At 32.4% G+C, this 21,873-nt stretch overlaps 1 protein-coding gene across 1 annotated transcript; it reads right to left on the reverse strand.

Annotated features, from left to right (window-relative positions):
• Nucleotides 1–6,015: 6,015 nt before the first annotated feature.
• LOC145572158 (UPF0664 stress-induced protein C29B12.11c-like) lies at nucleotides 6,016–9,920 on the reverse strand. Its single transcript, XM_081631178.1, has 5 exons — nucleotides 9,681–9,920; nucleotides 7,253–7,358; nucleotides 6,732–6,803; nucleotides 6,436–6,647; nucleotides 6,016–6,350 (listed from the first exon to the last, which is right to left on the reverse strand). Exons 1-5 carry the CDS (start codon nucleotides 9,788–9,790, stop codon nucleotides 6,245–6,247), a joined length of 606 nt encoding a protein of 201 aa, XP_081487304.1. The 5' UTR covers nucleotides 9,791–9,920; the 3' UTR covers nucleotides 6,016–6,244.
• Between the last annotated feature and the right edge of the window lie 11,953 nt (nucleotides 9,921–21,873).

Below are 21,873 nucleotides of genomic sequence, written 5' to 3' on the forward strand. Positions count from 1 at the left end.
GTATACTCCAAAATTATAAATAAACACTACTTGAATTTGTCTTTTATGTCTAATTATTGCGGTTGTCGTTAGCAAAATCAGATCTTATTATTATAATTTATTAGTTAACTGAAAGTAATAAAAATTATGGAAAATAGGGGATCAAAATTTGGTGTCTACACCAAGAGAAATACTGACGTACTATCCCCACGTGTTCAAACGTTAAGGCTATATCAAAAATTAGCAGCGGAAAAACTAAATCAGTTATAAGTAAGTTTCAAAACCAACAAACAAAACCAAGTTAAGTCTTACAACTTGGAACCATCAAGGCCCTTATTCAATACTCAAACCAGTAGAAGTAGTATAAAAATGAAATCGAGTTTAAATAACTTCAAAAGTAAATAGCAAAATAATTGAGAAAAGCAACCAACACTCAACTCAAGATCCCACCACCTAGATACGAATGCTGCATGTGTAAGAACCTGTGGTTAATCTGCTCCCCAATATTACAAGTGTAAAAAAATTGGATCGTCACAGGGTCATTGAAAGGCGAAGGCCATGACCAGGGAAAGACACACAAAGCACGTAATCAGCAAAGCTGAGTACATACAAGCTGCGAAACATAATAAGAAATCCCTAGCATGCTACTAATAATCAATCATCATATATTATCAAATTTTAGACTCAACACACGACTCGACTATTAGTTTACTAAGACTTCACTAATTAAAAGTAGTTAACTCATCATTTTATTCATTGGATTAAGCAATAGACAAGGTTGTCCAACCCATGCTCCATTTGGAACATCATAAAAGAAAAACCTCATGCCTCCTTTCGAAAACATCAATAAAACATCCAACGACCACGGGCGCGACTCCGTGACCGTAGCTAGTATGAGATCTCACCTAACTCCTAGTTTTTGAAAAGTATTTGAAATAAGAGACTCGTAGATCAGGCGGCCTCAAGAAAAGGGCACGGCTAATACCCCGTATACACCAACCCCTGATTGTCATTACTCTAGATATGCACAAATCCAGAGTTTTATTGCTCATCCATCTTGTCCTTTACGTGATTTACAAGTTTAGACTTGGTGATGACTCATTTGCAAAACAATACAATCAATCCAATATCAATTCAATCAAGTAAAGTAAGCTTCTAATTTCAATTCTTGATTTATTAGTGACAAGCAACATTTATCATTTATTCATTTAACTACCTCGGTGTATAAACACCTTGAGTGCATAAAACACCCCACAATCTTAACCTCGTCTTATAAGACTTAAATTTCCTCCTTTACTCATTCTATCTTCATGATCATGAACGAGTAATAAATGAATCATTTCACCAAATCACATACCTTTGCCTCTAAGCGCATCATGCATAATTAGAGCATAAACAATACTTGCAATATAGAGTAATGCATAACATACGGAAATCACAGTGTATAACCAAATAATTTAGCCCAGTCTTCTCTATACATGATACTAAGTTCTCGATCCGTCCCTAAACATGCATCTAAAAGCAAGGTTTCGTAACTCGTACGTACCTTGTGTAAACGATTCGATTGGCCACTTTAGGAACTAGAAGTCGCCTTCTACAAAGTCCTCTCCTAAACCAAACAACAAGAATTAAATCAACACCCAAGCAATTGAATCTACAGCAGTACCAAACTACTTTAAAACCTCTTAAACCATCAAAATATTGCTTTTAAATTACTCCCAATAGTCAAGGTTAATAATTCATTAGTTCACTATAAGTTTATGTGCTAAAATCATAAAAATATAGCTTATAACATAAAATTCCAACAACTTTAAAATAAGTGAATAATCTGAAAATTTGGTTTAAGTTTATAAAATAACCCCATAAACATAATTACTTGAAATAATCATTATATAGTAGATTAGTGTGTTAAAAATCCAAAAAATACCAATTCAATGCAATTAGAGGCTTCAAAATAAAAAGTATAAAATCTGAAAATTTATCCTTGAGATTAGAATTTAAAGTTCAAGGCTTTTTAATCATGAAATACCCATAATAATTATTTTATAAGATTAGAAGCATAAAAATATGAAATTAACACAACTTGTTCATAAAAATTGAAACTTTAATTTTCTGAAATTTTATACATAATCAAAATAATTATACTTTAACGTAATTTAAACATAGTATGATTAGATAACTTGATTAGCACGTTTTCAAGCTCTAAAACATAAAAAATCAATATTTAAGCCCTTATTTTCTTAATTAAACAAATTTGAAATTTTGTATTATAAATTAAACATGTCAAAACTCATAAATTCATAATCTTTTATAACTCATGTATAATATCAAACCATAATAATAATAATTTAGAATAAAATTTTAACAAAGATTGAACCTTTAAATCATTAATAAAACAAAGAAAAGTAAAGAAAATAGGAGAGAGAAAGGACGAACAGCAGGCGCGGGGGCTGGTGGTCGGCGGCGACTGTAATACCTCGTATTTTTATACGTATTTTATTTAAAATAAGTATCTTGAGAAGTATTTAAATAAATTAAAAGGTTTTATTTAAAGTATTTTAATTATTCATTTTAATAAGTTTAGAAATATTTTATAAAAGGAAAGTTTATTTAATTAATTATTTTATTTAAGTTGAGGTTTAATTTAGGAAAGTTTTATTTTAGTAAAGTTTTATTAGGGAAGGGATTAGGAAAGATTGAAAAAAGGAAAGTTTAGGGAGAACGGTTTCTAGAGAAGGGGTATAAATATTCAACACTTTAGGCAAATCAAACTTTGCCTAGAGTGGAGAAAAACCCAAGGTAAACTTCTCTCTCCTTTTCCTTATTTTTCTTTTTCTTTTCTTTCTTTTTCCCCCTCCCCTTTCGGCCTTCACCCTCACCTCCGACCACCACCAGCCGCCAGCAGCAGGTAGCCACCGGCGCTGGCAGAAACCGTGGTGACTGTCGGCTGCCCGGTTTTCACGAACAAAAAACAAAAAAAAAATTTAATCTTTTGTTTTTAAAACTAATTTAATCCTAGATCTAATTATTAATTATGAGTTTTGTGATTAGATTATGATGTTTGATTATGAGTATCATGTAAATTATTTTTAGATTTTATTTTAATTGAAAAGCCCTAATTTTTGAAACCCTAGGTTCTTGAATTATGAATTATTGAAGGATTATGATATACAATGGTTTAAATCTTTGATTAAAGTGTTTTAAGGCCTAAATACAGTAAGTTTTCATTAAAATATAATGCTGGAATTTTTGGTAGTGCATTAAAAATCAAGTTTCTTTAATGAATTTCAATTACCCATTAATTGGGATTAAAGTATGATGTTTTAAATATAATTTAAGCTTATTTTAATTAAATTATGAGGGGTTTTATAATAGTATATATTGCTGGAAATTTGTGTAGAGAGGATTTTAATACTCTTTTATTATTTTAAATTGTAGGAGACTTCGAAGTGAGTGATTTCTATTAATCGTGGCGATTTTAAAATCTTATTCAAGGTACGTTCGCGTACTTAGCATAATTTTATTGATGTAGTAGCATGCTAAATGTGTTCAATTGATTAAAAGTAGTATCATGCTAGTTTTGGAATGGAAATTATGTTTTGGTTGTTGTTGGTGATTGAATTATGAAGCATGATTTATTTGTCATGGATTAATGGATGGAAAATTATAGTTTGGAATATTGTTTATGAACCACACTTTTATTTATGGCATGTTAGAGAGCATGTTTAATTAAACTAAATGTTTAATTTGGTTTGGAATATTAAAAGGAAATTTTATTATGGTTCATATAATTTTTATTGATGCTTTAAGCATGAGAAAGGAGCTATGTAAGTGTCTATGTACACGAGGAATAAATTGTATGTCGGTGCTTTAGTGCACTTAAGGTGTTTTTAACACCGAGGGATAGGATTTTGGTGCATTAAGCGTTTAAGGTGTCATTGACACCGAGGTAGATTTAAAAAGGGTTCAACATTAAATAATATGTGGTCATTAGTTATTCAAGAATTAAATCGGTATATTTGATTGTTTGAATAATTATTGTTGATTGAATTATTATGGTTTGAGAGTCATCACCAAGTTTAATAATCTGTAAATAACGTAAAGTGAAAGAGATTACGCACCAAAACTCTTGGAACGTATATACCTTGAGTATGAACATATGGGGGGAGTTATGTGACTTTATATTTGATCATAACTTCTGCTGGAGTACAGGACGTTGTACATTCCTTTTATTATTATTATGCGCAGGAATTCCGCCACTTACGAGTGGTTATTGATGCTGGCACGGTTAGCTCCCGTGTCAGTAACTTCAATTCATTTGGGGGGGGTTAGTGGGAAACCCGTTCGATGCGTAGTCAACGCTAAATAAATTTTGTAGTTGTCTAGTGAGAAGTTTTGTTGAATGTTGTATGCTTGAAAAACAGGTGCAACAAGGTAAGTTGTGTGTTGATAGGTAATTGTATGTTAGTGTGTTAATTAAGCTTATGTACTTAGCTTTGCTAATTGTGTGTTTTGTGTGTTTGTTGGCCTTGTCTTTATCTTGGCCCTATGATGACCCATTTTTAATGGAGAGTAGTGGAAACAAGTAGAGAGAAGCTTTTCAGGTGATGAAGCATAATCATGAATGGGCAAGAGTGAAGAGCGAATCATGCTATTTCTATAAGTATATGATGTGTTTAATGCTTTAATTATTTATGATATTCTTATTATGCACGACTAACGCATCAAACTTTGAGTATATATTTATTTTATAATTTAAAAATCATAGATTCTACTACTTTATTATTTTTTATAGCTTAATGAGAGCCTTTAGCAAAATTAATTTTAAAAAAAATTAGATGAATACAAATTAATCATGCACACATATAAAACATAGGTCTCTTTTAGTTTAAAATAGAAAGCAACGGCATTTTGGCATTAATTTCATAAGGAAGCATAAAAGATTTATGTTGTCTAGACAACCGGTCTCTTTTATCAATATTTTTTTTTTTTTTTGCTATGCTACCCCCTTTATACCTTCGTGGGTCTGCCCCTGCCCACAAGTCCACAACAATCATCAATTGTTCACTTTGTAGATTGGAATCCTATGGAGTATGTAACTTTAGTTCCTCTATATAAAGATTTGTAGGCAAGGTGTGCAAGGCAAACTTGAAGAAAGTTTCAGAGTCTTTTTGAGTTCTTAAAGTGTCCTTTAGAGAAAATCCTCACCGTAAGAGAAAGATTGATTTTCCATCGTTGTTAAAGTAGAAAAAAACTCTAGATCTTGTCATATTTGTTTGAAGTTTAAGTTTAAAGTATTGTAATATATGAGTGTTGCAATCTTATCAAATTAAGTAAAAGTTATTTCCAAAAGAGAACGTTATGCTCTCAAACCTTATACCTCAAATGAATTATTTTTCTGTTTAAAAGCTTCATCATAACATAATGTATATTGTTTGATTATAGACTACTCTATGTTGTGCTTAATCTAAGGAAGACAAGATTAAGATTAACTATCTTAGTTAAGCCATAAGCACCGAACGTCAGAGATTTCATTGACAAAGAAGTTCAAATATTGGTCAAAACTCTCTAGTTAAATAGTTATTCGGTTATTCCATAGCATGGTGGGATATTAACCATTAATCAAGAACAAATGATCATCAATCTTATAAAGCTTTTTCTTTAACTAGTATTATAGTTTGTTAGTTAACTGATATTATAAAGATATTTAAGATAGTTGTTGGGATAATCTAATAAAATACCAAAAGGGTGGTTATACACTTACACCAACGAAAAACTTAAGAAAAAGAAAAAGAAAAACAAGACTGTTAGTGTCTTCTAGGAAGACGTTTGTTAGTGATTCATAATCACTTGTATGCTCACTCGTTACAGCCTCATGCAGTCATGCATGTTTTTGTTATGTGTAGGGTGTTAATGCCTAGCAATTTGGTGGCATTTTCAATAAGTAGGAAAAATCATACTTGTGTATTAGTAGTCTGTAGATAACATCATATACACATAACATGACTGCAACCTTCAGAATATAATCAATATATATCAGAAAACCCAAAAAAAAACTCATAAATCTTACTGCAGAATATACAATACATTATTATTATAAAGCCAATGATGTTAGTATAATACAAGGTCCTGACTCCATAAAATGATGAAAATACAAGAGGTATTAACAATCCATGAGAGCATCTTAGTCATCACGAATATGAACTGAAAGCATAATGTTCTTATCTTTACTTGGTAGACCTTCCACACAAGAAACAAGTTAGTACTACATGGAGGTGTCCCCTTGTGAATGGTATGTACGTCGTCTCAAATTTGACTCTGGTGTAGGTTGCTGCAGAAAGATCTTTGTAGGATCATTTGGATCAACATACCTGCAGAAATATAGTTCTGGTTTTGTAAACTACCTCAAGGTCCACTATTATCTCAATGACTCTAAAATATTAAAAATATACTTACGCATGTCTCATCATTTCATCCACAGGAGTTTGTGCTGCACGTAGAGGATCAATACGAGGCTCTGGAGCAGGTGCAGCGTGCTGATTGTAGCGCCTTACGGAATTGATCAAGTTAAAGAACAATGGGACAAAGGTACCACAGCCGCCCTCCTTGAACAAAATCTTGAATGAGTGGGTTGAGTATAAAGCCCTGTTCTCATTTTCAGGTATAACCTGCACGTTTGAAGTGTCAGAAAACAAGGACTGTCCAAACTCTAAAGAGTGACCATTGCGCAAATTGATAGTTTGAAAACTCACTGGTTCCACATGTCCGGAAATGTTGTTGCAATGAAATATTGGTTGGTTGAATTTCTCACTATGAACATGCAACTGCAGAAAAGCAACGTAGATCACTATAGTGTTAAACCATCAAAATACAGAATACAAAATACCCCAAAAAACAAAAAAACAAAAAAATAATACATATACTTATGTGACTTCCACTTCAGATGAAGCTTTTCATTAAAATAGTTGAATTCTTCTTCAATTCCAAAAATAAAAAAAATAAATAAAAAAATGCTACACTATAAGCATAAGACAGTTTCTGTTGGCAAGAAAGAAATACATGACACCAAGAATTCGCTACAAACAACTCTAAATCAATAGAGGGTAGTAGGGAAGGACGAAAAAAGGTTTAAAATTGGAATGACAAAGACGCATAATAAAACGATAAACAATTGCTGAGCACATAATAAAAAGTGGTTAATGGATTAGCTTTTTAATTCAACTAGAAAGTAAAAATCAACACATAAGCATTCACCAAGGAAAAGTTCGTATACCAGAGGCATATCAAATGCATAAAAATTCCCAACAGGCTTGCTTGCAACAAATACCATGCGCACATTTGACAAGTAGATAGTCCCCTTAGCTTTCACTTTTCCGCTCCTAGAAGCCAGTAAAGCACAAATGAGACAAACAATAGTGCATAATGGATAATATTAAGCAACTTGAAGACGAGGTAATAATTGCAGAACTGAAAGAAACAATAATTTTAAAGCTGCAGAACTTCTCCCTAAAGCTATAACCTTTGTTTATAAAAAAAAATCCTTTATTTATTTATTTTTTTATTTTTTATTTTTTATTTTTTGACAGGGTTTATCAATAAATTCAGCAAGTCATAGTTAAGTTATTTGACTCAACTTCAAAATATAATTCCATCTACATCTTAGTCTTTTCCTTTTGTGCATGTACAAAGAAAATTTTGGTAAATAATGAGACTCCCTCCATCTAAAAGTAATTTTCACGTTTCTAAAACTTAAAAGTTCAAGGATTTAACATGATTTTAAAAAAATAAAATAAATAAAAAAAATCTTGTAGCAGTGGTGTCTTCCACTCATCACTCATTCCAGACAAAGATGTCACTGGTAAAGCAAAAATGATGCATAAAAATTTGATGATATCTCTAACCGAAAGGATACTTTTTTATTATAATTGATGAGATCCTCATATATCCATACTCCATACAATAGCACTGTAGCAATGTAGCACACATGAAAGCCATAGCAATAAACACCTTCACACGTTCAAAAACAAAATTTGAAGGCAGAATTATAAAATCAAATTTAGTTATTAATCTCGTGACGGTACTAGGAAATGACACATAACAACTAATCAAGCAGACACCTGGTCATGAACCTACCCACAGGCAAAATGGAGTGCCTCATTATTAGGCTCTAACAATTATCCGTAGGTACTGGATGAGTGGATGTAATACATATTTGCAAATTTCCTAGTCACTTAAACCGCTATTAATTAATGGCACATTGTATTACTGTAGACCATCTTCCAAAATTGTGAAAATAAAAAAATGCAAGTGTAGCTAACAGCTCAAGAAACTAGTTTGGAATAAAGGTTGCAGGACAAACACGTGAGGTAGATTACAGGATACAGCTCATGATCAAGCATTGTGGTTTGGTTACTAATAGGATTCCGGTGGTCGAAGTATTAACCTAAAATCTTTGTACAAAGCTAAGAATAATACAAGAGCACAAAGTCTTTGAAAAAAATTCATATACAAACCTCAACACCAATCCACTATATACTTAGCTAGCAATAAGTGCTTGTGAAGGATATCTCTTAAAAGGCTAAACCATGAATTTTGAATAATGCCAATATTATGATACAAGTTCATCTAATACAGGCGGTACTTTAAGGACTTAGGAAGTTATGGTAGTTCAATATTGGCGGTACTTAAAGGAAAGAATTTATGATATTTTACACTGCTCTTGCAAAAGAAACAACCCCTACCAAGTTCAAGCTTCAATCGTATCCCTCCCTATTCGTCATGAATAAAAGCATTTCTTTCATCTCTCAAAGTCCTACCCCAAAAGAACATTCACGCTACCTTTGTTCACATCCAACAAATGTAGGTAAAGAGAATTTGCCAAGAGAAAATTCACACTACCCTTCAGAAATTTTGTTCATAGCCAGCAAATGTAGGCAAAGAAAATTTCAATAATCTAATCCACTAACACTTCATCTTATCCCTTTTGCTTACAAATTACGAATCGTCCCTTAAATAAACAAGTTCGTAGGGATGGAGGGAGGTTACTACAAATTCAGAATCGTCCCTAAAATCATAAAAATCAAGATAATGTCGACTAACACTTCATCTTATCCCTTTTGCTTACCTATCACATATCATCTCTCATATACTACCACCTTCATTATTCTACAAAAACTCTCTCATATACTATCACATATCATCTCCCATAAACTTGCTTGTATCAAACCAATTAAAGCAAAAGTTCAGTTCAATGTAGCTTCTGGTATTTTCAATCTACTTGTTTTAATTACTCAATTCTCTTCTTGTCCTCTATAATCCAAATTTAATGCTCCATCCAAAAAGAGGATTTTTTTTTTTTAAATAACAATTTATAAGCTCGAATTCTCTTTAAACAATATCATATCTGCAGAACCAAAAACCCAATTCAACACCAAACCCAAAAAAAGTAAAATTAAAAAATTAAAATAATCGCATAACTTAGAAGAAATTAAACGAATCTTGAAAAAGAAATAAAATGCTCAATTCGATACCAAAACAACTCGTAGCAATTAACCAATTTCTAATCTAAAAATACACAAATCCCCCGTTCAATTAAACAAATCAACCCTCAAATTCATCAGAATACCAAATTAAAAAAAAAAAAAAAAAAAAAAACAACGACAACATTATAAAACAGAAATTGAAGGAGGAGAAATTCTAACCCGGGGATTTTATCGATCTCAAATTCAACACCATCTCTAGCCAAGACGAACAATTCAGCATAAAAAGGAACAGGCATACCATTAGGAAACAATTGAGGGTTTTGAGCCATGTTTAATTTCTCTTGAAATTTTTGGATTAATATGAAATTCTCTCTTCTTTTGAGATTATATGATCTGAAAATTTAACACTCTGGGTGTTTCGTGTTAGGGGTATTCCACCAGCTTCTCGACAGATCAATTTACCCCCTTTTTGATTTAGTTTTGTTTGTGAGATGTATTTATATACTTGCGTGTATGTGCGTGCGCGCAATCGAATGTACTAGTACTTGTAAGGTGTCAAACCAACACTAATCCGACCGATCTGATTCGAAAAAACTCAATACTAGTAATTAGACTTCAAAAACTTTTACATGTCCCCGATTTACAATAATTTTATTGTACATCGAACATTTTGTAAAAAGTGACCCTTTTTCGTATATAAGTGACCCTTTTTCGTTTACAAAAGTGACCCATATTTCACAAAAGGGATCCTTTTTTCACAAATGTGACTTTTTTTTCACAAAAGTGACTCTTTCTTTTTGCGGAAAGCTAAACGTCGCCCTCAAATATCTAATTAACGCCCGCAAAATAAACTAAAATTACAAATTTACCCTTTTTTAATAAAAAAAAAATTACCCCCTTCAATTTACCCCCTCTTCATACTACCTACCACTACAACCTCTTCATACTAACCACCACCACCACCTCCTCCCCCTCCTCCTCCTCTTTTAACCACCAACTCCTAACCTCTGGTTTCACGATCTACACAGCCGCGATAATGACGAGTAATTAAGGACAAAGGGAAGTCGGTCGTCGACGGAGAAAATGTTTTTTTTTATTTTCTGAATTCGCGGCAAACGCCTAGATTTTTCACACGTCCTAGGCTCAAACGCCTAGTTCATGCGAACAACCGTGTGGTTGTATGAAAAATCTAGGCGTTTGAGGTGAAACGCCTAGTTTTTTAGAATACCCTAGGTAGAAACGCCTAGTTTTTTCGAATAGCCTAGGATGTTTCGAAAAAACTAGGCGTTTCAGCCTAGGGTATTCGAAAATTCTAGGCGTTTCTTGGGTTTCAAATTTTTTTAAAAAAATTATCGCGACGTACCGATTCCGTACGATTTGACGAGCCTTTGGCGAGCGTCTAAGGTTGTGTTTCTGGTATTTCGTCGTTGTCCATAACATCTAACGAATTTGATTTTGCAAAATGTAAAAAATTTGTTTGATTTTGAAACTCACGGTGGTTGGGGTGGTTGTTCGATGAGCGTTAGTGGCCGTTGACCACTAGAGAGAACGGTAAAAAGTTTTGTGTACGGTAAAAGTGTGAAATTGAGGTAAAATTAATTATTTTTATAATCGTTATTATAAGGATAAATACGTAATTTTATTTTATTTTGCGGGCGTTAGTTAGATATTCGAGGACGATATTTAACAACCCCCTTTTTTTTGAAAATTTTACAGTAGTCATTTGAAGTATGACTACCATAATGTTTTCATGATTATAAAGTTTATAATTGATGGATTTTTTTCCAGATAATTAATTATTTTACTTTATTTTAGGTATAAAATAGTATCATCAACATTTTTTTTATTTATCAAATTTTTAGTTACATTTATGTAATTTTTATTCTTATTTTATAATTTCTTGAAAAAAAATTATTATATGTTGGATTAAAATTTTCAAAACATATGTATGAATAGTAGATATAATAAGACTAATTGTGACCATTTTATAAGGTGAAAAAAAATAAACCAATCATATTATATACTATTAAAATAATATGGTAGTCATTTTTCAAACGACTACTCTAAAATCATCTTTTTTTCACAAAAGTGACCTTTTTTTTCACAAAAGTGACCTTTTTTTTCAAGATAAACAACAACGAAGAAATAAGATAAGCAGCTAATTTTAAAACAGTAGCAGAAAAGAATAGTACTAAAAACCTTGAAGAAAGTGAATGACTCGATTAGAGAGAGAATGATCATCATCTTCAGTTCCATGGCAGTCATCTTTTATACAATCATCTTCCTCAGATTCATCATCTTCAATCTCGTAATCATCGTCATCGTCAATCAACTCACATTCATCTCCACTAAATCAAATTCAAACTTTTCATTCTTCCAAATTTTTAGCAAAAATCAATCAAATTCAATAAATTTCACAAATATCTTCAAATTCAGCAAATAATTTATCATTTAAAAAAAAACAAATGAAAATTGCTATACCTAGAAGATGAAGCAGAATCGGAATCGTCGCCATTATCGTCGGAAGAAGAAGATGAAGAAAGATTAATCAAAGCGTTCTTTCCTTTGTTGGTTGCCATTGCAGATATTATATCATTATAGAGAGAGAAAGAGAGGGGCATAGAGCGGCACGTGGAGTCCAAACTAGTCGATTTACAATAATGATATTGTACATCGGATTTTAATAAATTTTTGTGTTTAGACTTTGTCTTGTATGAATACAATAGTTGAGTGTGATTTAACTTTGAAATGAACCCGACCTCACCAAACCTAATCTGAGTATTTGAATTGACACCTCTAGTACTACTACCCTCATTAAAATCAAGTTTATTTCCTTCAACACAACCAGGTGGCAAAATTTAAAATAAAAAATAAATCATTAAATGTAGAGTTGTGGTTGATTGTATAATTACAAAAATTAGAGGTGATCAACGTTTGTCCGGCCCGCTAGCCCGACCTGAAAATAGGACGGGTTTGGACAAACATAAAAATACATTTTTAGTTAAAAAGCCCAAACCCGGCCCAAAAAGCATGCTTTCATCTGACTAACCCGCTACTTATTTGTGGGTTGGGCACAAGAAATTGTGTCAAGGCCCGCCCCGGCTCGATTTTTTATCACCTCTAACAAAAATGTCACGTTAGTTGAACATTTTTGTTGATTTATTTACAATTTTAAAATTTGTTTTTTAACTCTCTACCTCTACCCAACCGCTATTGTTAGTTTTCTTTTGAATATAGGTATTGTACAAAAATAATTGCAAATTTTGATTCAACATGACTCAAACCTTTACTAGAAGGAATTATTTCTCTAAGCATAACCGGTCTAATATCCAAAAGCTTTTTTAATTAGGTGTTGTTTGTTTGATATGGGAATTTACTTCCCATGGGAATTTGTATTTCATGGGAATTAAATACCTACATCCAAAACCTAGTAATTGTCTAAACTTATTCGGTTGGGAACTTGGGATGAAGGAAGTTGCAAATCATGGGAACTTTGACTTATCTTAGGGGGGTTAGGTACTTAATTTCCCATGTTTGGAAGTCACAATTCTCGTGAATTTGTAATTCCCACATTTACACTTTTTATTGTCAACCAAACAACTCATCCAATTTCCAATTCCCATGATTTTCTGCTTCCCCCATTTTTTGTGCAACCAAACAAGCTCTTATCATAAAGTCAAACCTTGGGTAATCAGGAATAGGGATGTTCATCGGTCTAAGACCAGACCGTACCGACCTGGACCAGACCAAAAAATTTAATTTCAAGAATTGAAGACCAGACAGATTAAGCTAGGACCGAACCCGGTCCGGACCAAAAAAATCGGTCCAAGACCTGGACCGGACCGTTTTGGGCCGATTTAGAATTTTATTTAAAAACGCTAAATTTTTAATATTATTATGAAAAACTCAAAAAACAATATAGGAAAAACTCTACTTTAGTGTCTTTTTTTGTAGGAAAAATTGACAAGAATAATCCCAACTTTGTCTCATTCGCTCAAAATACTCCCAACTTTCGATTATTTTTTAATAATCCGAACTTTAATATCAATTTGCTTCCAATGGTCCAAAGTGACCTTTAACCTATTGAATAGGTAAATTTTTTTCAAAAAAAAGTTTAATGTACATGTGTCACTACATGATTGGTCAAATAAAGTTTAATGTTTAATTTAGTTGCTAATTAAATATTAACTAATATTTTTAAATACCTATTTAAAAAAAAGTTGTTTAATAAAAACAGCACCACCAGTTGGTACCAGCGTTCAGCGTTGGCCACCTCCCTGACCACCACCTACCGCCCATCCCAAGTAACCTGTCAACCCCATGTACCGCGCCTAGACCCATTCCCCTGCTTGCCCCCGTCTTCGCCCTTCCCCCTAAACCACCATAGGTCCACCATGAAACACCCCCCCCCCCAAATCCTAATAAAATTATTAAGATTAAAAGTAGGAATTGCCTTAATACTATCGAACTCTGACCATAAACCCAAAATCTAAAGGTTTTAGGTAAGGTTGTGAGGAAAATGGCGGACGTAGAAGTGAGGAGAAAGAGTGCCCATCGCCCTTCCCCCAACCCTCGAAACCCCTATTCGCTAGGGTTCCGAGGATGGGCAAGGTGGAAATTAGGGGTTTTTGCGGTGGGGAGGTATTTTTCAGGGATTTCAGAGGGGAGATGGGGGTTTTGGGGTGGCGAACGACGAATGGGGGAAAGGGGAAGGGCGGCGCTGGTTCCGGCAAGTGCAAGAGAGGTGAGTTTGGGGTCGGGGGCCTTGGCTGCAGCGGGAGTGTGGTGACGGAGGTGGCTGAAGATGCTGGGGAGGTGGTGGTGCTCTTTAATTAGTTGATTAATTAATTGAATTTATTTAATTTTAAATATTTTTTTTTAAATTTCTTTTATTTTTTATTTTTTTGACCAATTATGTTATGACACGTGTCAGATAACTTGTTATAACAAGTTTGATGACTGGTTGGGACCATTGGAAGCAAATTGATATTATAGTTCGGACTATTAAAGCGAATGAGGCAAAGTTGGGATTATTTTCATCAATTTTTCCTTTTTTATATGTTTACTTAAGTACAAGAAAGCTCATATAATTAAATTTTTTAAAGGTTATTAACAATAATCTTAACCATTATCTAAGATTTCATGCATAAATTTAAGGAAAAAAGCGGTCCGGTCCAAGATCAGTTTTTATGGGGTTTTAGTAATACCCCGTATTTTTATACGTATTTTTATTTAAAATAGTTATTTTGTGAAGTATTTAAATAATTTAAAATGTTTTATTTATGGTATTTTAATTATTTATTTTAAATAAGTTGAAAATATTTTATAAAAGAAAAATTTATTTAATTAATTATTTTATTTAAGTTGGGGTTTAATTTAAGAAAGTTTTATTTTAGTAAAGTTTTATTAGGAAAGGGATTAGGAAAGATTAAAAAAGGAAAGTTTAGGAAGAAGGGTTTCTAGAGAAAGGGTATAAATATTCAACACTTGGGCAAATCAAACTTTATAATTTGCCCAGAGTGGAGAAAACCCAAGGTAAACTTTCTCTTTCTTCTCCTTTATTTTTCTTTTCTTTTTCTTTCTTTTTCCCCTTCCCCTTTCACCATGGCTGGCCGGCTCCACCACCAAGCACCACCAGCCGCCACCACAGCCACCGGCGCAAGGGCCAGCAACCACAGCGGCACCGGCAGGGCGCGGCAGCAGCCCAGCCGTGCCGTGGTGGCTGTTGCCTTGCGGCTTTTCCGAAAAATAAAAAATTAATCTTTGTTTTAATTTTTGTTAAATCTTAGATCTAATTATTAAATATGGGTTTTGTGATTAATATTATGATGTTTGATTATAAGTAGTATGTAATTTAATTTTTAGATTTTAACTCTAATTAAAAAGCCCCAATTGTGAAACCCTAGATTCATAAATTATTAATTATTGAAGGATTATGATTTAGGGTAGTTTAAACCTTTGATTTAAGTGTTTTAAAGCCTAATTACAGCAAGTTTTTATTAATATATAATGCTGGAATTTTTGGTAGTACATTAAAAATCAAGTTTCCTTAAGGAATTTTAATTACCCATTAATTGGGATTAAAGAATGATGTTTTAAATATAATTTCAGCTTATTTTAATTAAATTATGAGGGGTTTAATAATAGTATATATTGCTGGAAATTTGTGTAGAGAGGGTTTTAATACTCTTTTATTATTTTAAATTGTAGGAGACTTCGAAGTGAGTGAATTCTATTAGTCGTGGCGATATTAAGATCGTATTCAAGGTACGTTCGCGTACTTAGCATATTTTTGATGATGTAGTAGCATGCTAGGTGTGATTAACTGATTACAAGTAGTATCATGCTAGATTTGGAATGGAAATTGTGATTTAGTCGTTATTGGTAATAGAATTATGAAGCATGATTTATTTGTGATGGATTAATGGTTGGAAAATAATAGTTTGAAATGTTGACTATGAACCACACTTTTATTTATGGCATGAGAGAAAGCATGTTTAATTAAACTAAATGTTTAATTTGGATTGGAATATTAAAAGGGAATTTTATTATGGTTCATATAATTTTTATTGATGCTTTAAGCATGAGAAAGGAGCTATATAAGTGTAAATGTTCACGAGGAATAAATTGTATGTTGGTGCCTTAGTGCACTTAAGGTGTTTCTAACAATGAGGGATAGGAATTGTGGCGCATTATGTGTTTAAGGTATCTTTGACACCGAGGTAGATTTAAAAAGGGTTCAACATTAAATATTATGTGGTCACTAATTATTCAAGAATTAAATTAGTATGTTTGATTGTTTGAATAATTATTATGATTGAATGATTATAATTTGAGAGTCAGCACCAAGTCCAATAATATGTAAATAACGTAAAGTGAAAGAGATTACGCACCAAAACTCTTGGAACGTATATACCTTGAGTATGAACATATGGGGTAACACCCCCGATTTACTAACTAATAATAAACAATAAATAAAGGAGAAATAAACAACCTTTAAATAAAATTACGGAAGCATACACTTAAATCGGAGGTATTACCGCCACACTCGACAACCTGTCAAATGTTAAGGCTTACAAAATCCCAATAATTACAACCCAGTAATCTAGGTGAGCTATTTGTACAACTTTAATTATAAAATCGTTATAGCATACTAATCGATCACTTGAGCTCCTTTAGCTACGATCACTTGATTAACCTGCTTAGACAAACTTGACTGCTCACCATTAAGGACAAATTCCAAAATAGATCGTTGCAGGGCCACCATAAGAAAAAGACATGGCCGCAAACAAAAGTATCACAACAAAACAATACACACGTCAGCAAAAAGTTGAGTAATCACCACATATCAGAATATATAGTTAATAGAATGATTGACAACACAAGCTCAATTAAATAATGTAGTTTAAAACTACATTACACATTGTACAATGAAAAATAACCTTTAGCAACTCAACCTCGAATAGTAGTACGAACCTTTTACTCAATTAACTGATCATACCCAATAAGTGTGTCTTGAACCAGACCACGTACGGGCCAATTCCCACTGTAGGGGACCATAAAAAAAATAAATAATAAAGATTGTACCTAATTCTTAACTCATGATCATTATCTCCTTACCAACATGCCAAGGACTAAGGTCTATAACGCCGAGCCTCAAACCAAGAATAAAATATAATAATTCTCAACCTTTTGATCTCATACTTGATCAAATAATCTTTCACATGATAATAAATAATATCTCAATATTGGCACAAGTTCCCAATTCATATATGACGACATATTCGGTTCATAAAATATCTCAACTCTTATATGGCTAATACTAGTACCCAAAATTAATTAATTTTCAACCCAAAAATAATACTCTGTATTAATAATCCTAAACCTCAATAAAACAATACTCCCTATAGCAACAACATTAAAACCCTAGAAATTATCAATCATAAACAATTAAACTAATACAATACTCATATCCAATCAAATTATATAACACCAATAATCAATCACATCATATACAAATTTGATCACACGAATTACAATTATAAAATTTACCCATAAAAATAATACAGAGTACTAATAACAAATCATATCACACATAATAGTACGAAATATAATACAAACATCTCTAAAAGTTTCGTGTGATTACCTTTTCGACGAATACCAAAACAATAAAACATTTGAGAACCGAATATGAAACTATTACTCCAGCAATTTAAGTAAAATGACACGCAAATTACACTAAATGATGAGCAAATTAATTTAATCAATATGTTGCACGCCACTCGGAACCACGACCAATAGATCACAAGAAAAGTTCCCATGAAATTTGTAACATGGGTAATTAAATAATAAATAGTTTATTTTTTATTTATTAAATAACTAGTCTAATCTCATATAATTTTTATTTTAGAGTTTGGAAAGTTTTAAAACCCTATTTTAATTTAACAGTAACATACAATAATTTAAACCAACTAGTAGCAACCATAACCACTAGTGGGCAACCTATTCTTCACCCTTTCGGGTTTCATTTCCCTTCTTAAGTACTGTACATTTTATTAGGTTACATTGTCCGATCACATTGCACACAAGCATTGCACACATTGACTCTTATTGTTTTATTTTGAAAGTTAATAATCTAATACGAAGTTAGTATTAGTACGAGGGAAAATTAATAGGCAAATTCTTATAAGTATATGTTAGGTGAGAAAATTAGAGGTAAAGAGTAATAAGCAGTAGTGGTCCACTATTACATCTTCCTCCTACTCTGCAAATCCTACGCATGCACCAACTCCAAACTCTCTAAAAAAATCAATGGTGTCTACTTCAATGGTGTCTACTTTTGGCAGAAAGAAAATCACTCTACTCTTTGATGAAGTCTTAGTTCGTTAATTACAGAAAGTTTACAAAAAAATTGAGTGGGTAAGACTTGAAACCATGAAAAAGGCTTAGTGTTAGAGTATCAATTAGGGAACCATCGCTTACCGACGAGAGATTGATCGGAATGACAACTGGGTAAATTGAAAGAGCTGAGTGTGGTATTAGATTTAGGATTTTGGGGTATATATATATATTAAAAGCTTAGGTTGAACATCTCTAGAATATTCATAAGATAAGACTCAATTTAGATTGAGTTTGTTGCAAATTCCTAAAGATAAGCTTCAATCTTAATTATTTTATCAAATTTCAAAAATCGGTTTCCGTAAGGATCATAAATCAGTTTTTTTTTTTTTTTTTTTTTTTTTTTTTTTTTTTTTTTTTTTTTTAAATACTAAACCGAAAACAGAAGAAAATTATTAATATATATATATATATATATATATATATATTTGAAAAATAAATTATAAATTTATAATTCATACTTACTAGAAAATTTTGGGGTATTACATCTACTCCCCCTTAAAGCGAAAGTTCGTCCTCGAACTTTAAATAAGGCTCTCAAATAAGGCTCATGTGATGACAAAGGCTAAGTTGGTATTACATTAGCTCAATAGACAATAAATGTTACTGCTACCAATAAGAGTAACCTTTAACTTTCAAACCGAACCATCGAACCCTGGGTGTGTTACTGCTACACTTATTTCCGTAGAAAATAAATGCAAAGCAAAATGAAATAATATTAAATAAACTAAGTGGTCTAAGTTGTGGCAAAAAAAAAATATAGTCATTACATCAAAACTGCAATTATTTTGAAAACACTAGTTAAAAGGAAGTAATTAAACTCGGAAACAACTAGGATTAAATTGATGTGTGCAATGCTTGTGTGCAATGTGATCGGACAATGTAACCTAATAAAATGTACAGTACTTAAGAAGGGAAATGAAACCCGAAAGGGTGAAGAACAGGTTGCCCACTAGTGGTTATGGTTACTACTAGTTGGTTTAAATTATTGTATGTTACTGTTAGTCTTCCTCCTAATCACTGGGTATTAGTGAGGGGTGTGCACACTAGGGACATTCTGTTTCATTTTATGGCCAATTGGGGTTACGCGCGACCCTCTGTAAAGTAGGTAAGTAGGTGGTGACAGGGACTAGTCCCGGCTTACTGGTGTTCTCTTTCCCTTTCTTATATAAAGAAATAGTATGTTATGTGACTATTTGAACTTGGTTGAGTATTAAAACATTTATGAGACTATATTATGTATAAAATGTTTTGAACTAAAATTATTAATTTTACGGGATGGAGTTGGAATTACTCAGTTTATCTGATTTTTGGGAGTTTTCTCTCTTTTCTTGTTTCTGATTTATTTTGCAGGTTGGTAAAAGGGTACTCGGTTACGTGTGAGGAGACGTTAGAATAATCACGTAGCTAAGACAACTTAGTTTATTTCCGAATTTAATTATTTCCTCTCAAATATTGGTTTCAAATTAATTGCAGTTTTGATGTAATGACTATTTTATTTTGCTACAACTTAGACCACTTAGTTTATTTAATATTATTTCATTTTGCTTTGCATTTATTTTCTACGGAAATAAGTGTAGCAGTAACACACCCAGGGTTCGATGGTTCGGTTTGAAAGTTAAAGGTTACTCTTATTGTTTTTAAAAGACTCGAATTTTGGGGGTGTTACATGGGGGAAGTTATGGGGTTTTATATTTAACCATAACTTCTACTGGAGTACAGGATGCTGTACATTCCTTTTATTATTATGCGTAGGAATTCCGCGCACTTACGAGTGGTTCTTTTATACTGGCACGGTTAGCTCCCGTGTTAGTACCCCTTTATTGGGGCAGGTTAGGGGGGAAAACCCGTTCGATGCGTAATCAAAACTAAATAAATTATTTAGTTACTTAGTTGAGAAGTTTTGTTGAATTTTGTGTGCTTGAAAAACAGGTGCAACAAGGTAAGTTGTGTGTTGATAGGTAAATGCATGTTAGTGTATTTACATACGCTTATGTACTCAGCTTTGCTGATTGTGTGTTTATTGGCCTTGTCTTTACCTTGGCCCTATGATGACCCATTTTTAATGGAGAGTAGTGGAAACAAGTGGAGAGAAGCTTTTCAGGTGATGAAACATATTCATGATGGGCATGAGTGAAGAGCGAATCATGCTAGTTTTCATAAGTTTATGATGTGTTATTGCTTTTATTTATTCTATGATATTTCTATTGCGAGTCTAACATGAAGGTTTTTAAATTGGATTGTTTTGTTAAGGGCCTACAATGGTTCCAAGTTGTAGGTTTGACTTTATTTTACTTTGGTTGACTTTACTTTCGTGAGTTGACTTTTTAAGTTGAGTCGTTTTAAAATATTTTAAAGGAGAGTTTTCCGCTGTGTGTCTTTGATAGTTGCCTTAGCCGTTTTCACGGTGGCGATAATATCTTAGATATTCCTATTTAAACTTTTAAACAGGGCAAATTAGATATTTCAAAAGAAAGGAATTTCTAGGGTGTACAGTTTTGGACCGGACCGGACCGAAAAAATAAATTTCTAGACCCAGAGACCGGACAGGTTAATTCGATCTGGTCCAGTCTGAGATCGGTTCGGCCTAATTCAGGTCTTTTTTTTGGTCAGACCGATTTTTGAACACCCCTAATTAGAGAGACTTAACCCAAAAACGAATTTATCCAAAATTTGATATGCATAGACATAATGATTTAGCATGACTCAAACCTAAACTACAACTAACGTGACTAGACGTCTCAAGTCTAGACTTGATCTAACCCATCCCTTAATACGAGTAGTAGCAGTTGGATTTAAAAATTAAACGCGGGAGTTGAAGACTTCATATATCTGCGTTCTTCTGACGCCGAGCGTTCTTCTGACGCCGAGCAACATAAGATCTGGGCAATTCATATTATTTCCTGCTCCATTTTCAAGCTAAGTTCTGACTATATATATGGATTCCTTTATTTTCCCTCTTTTTAATTACTTTAATTTTAATTCCTTTCCAAATTACAAAATTCAAATTTGTTGCATTCATCGTGATTTATTGAAGATTCTAGCGACCCAGATTTCAACCATAATTGATGGCTGGAGGTAATTTACGACATCTTTTTAATTGTTAAAATGAATTTCTATGTTATTTTTTGAAATTTTCATAAGTTTCTGTTCATAATTGCTCAATTTCATTTGTCTAGGATTTGAATTGATGATATTTAGGGGTTTTCTGTATACTTATTTAGTTGTTTGCAATTTTTTTTATGGTGATTGTTGAATATCTTCGCTAGGGTTTACGTTGATGATAAGTGTTTTTTATTTTATTTTATTTTATTTTATTTTATTTTTTAGTGAGGTTGTATTAAGAATTTGAGAACTTCTGAAAAGAGAAAATACAACGAGATTCATCGAATTTCTAGTAAAAATAGTGGAAAACGGCTTAATTTTTGATAGAATAAGTTGAAGATTTTGCAGAGTTATTCAAATAAAAAAAAAAAGGGAACGAAATTAATTGCTTAATTGAAATATTTCCTGA

Source organism: Chenopodium album, chromosome 12, assembly GCF_948465745.1.
Source record: "Chenopodium album chromosome 12, dcCheAlbu1.1, whole genome shotgun sequence".
NCBI classification, from domain to species: Eukaryota; Viridiplantae; Streptophyta; class Magnoliopsida; order Caryophyllales; family Amaranthaceae; genus Chenopodium; species Chenopodium album.

What these genes read in the sequence shown, in the direction of transcription:
- LOC145572158 (XM_081631178.1), bottom strand. Translation starts at nt 9,790, where the DNA reads ATGGCTCAAAACCCTCAATTGTTTCCTAATGGTATGCCTGTTCCTTTT. An exon ending in GAGATCGATAAAATCCCCGG is followed by an intron (nt 7,359 to 9,680) that starts GTTAGAATTTCT and finishes ACTGGCTTCTAG; the next exon opens with GAGCGGAAAAGTGAAAGCTA. An exon ending in TTTCCGGACATGTGGAACCA is followed by an intron (nt 6,648 to 6,731) that starts GTGAGTTTTCAA and finishes TCAAACGTGCAG; the next exon opens with GTTATACCTGAAAATGAGAA.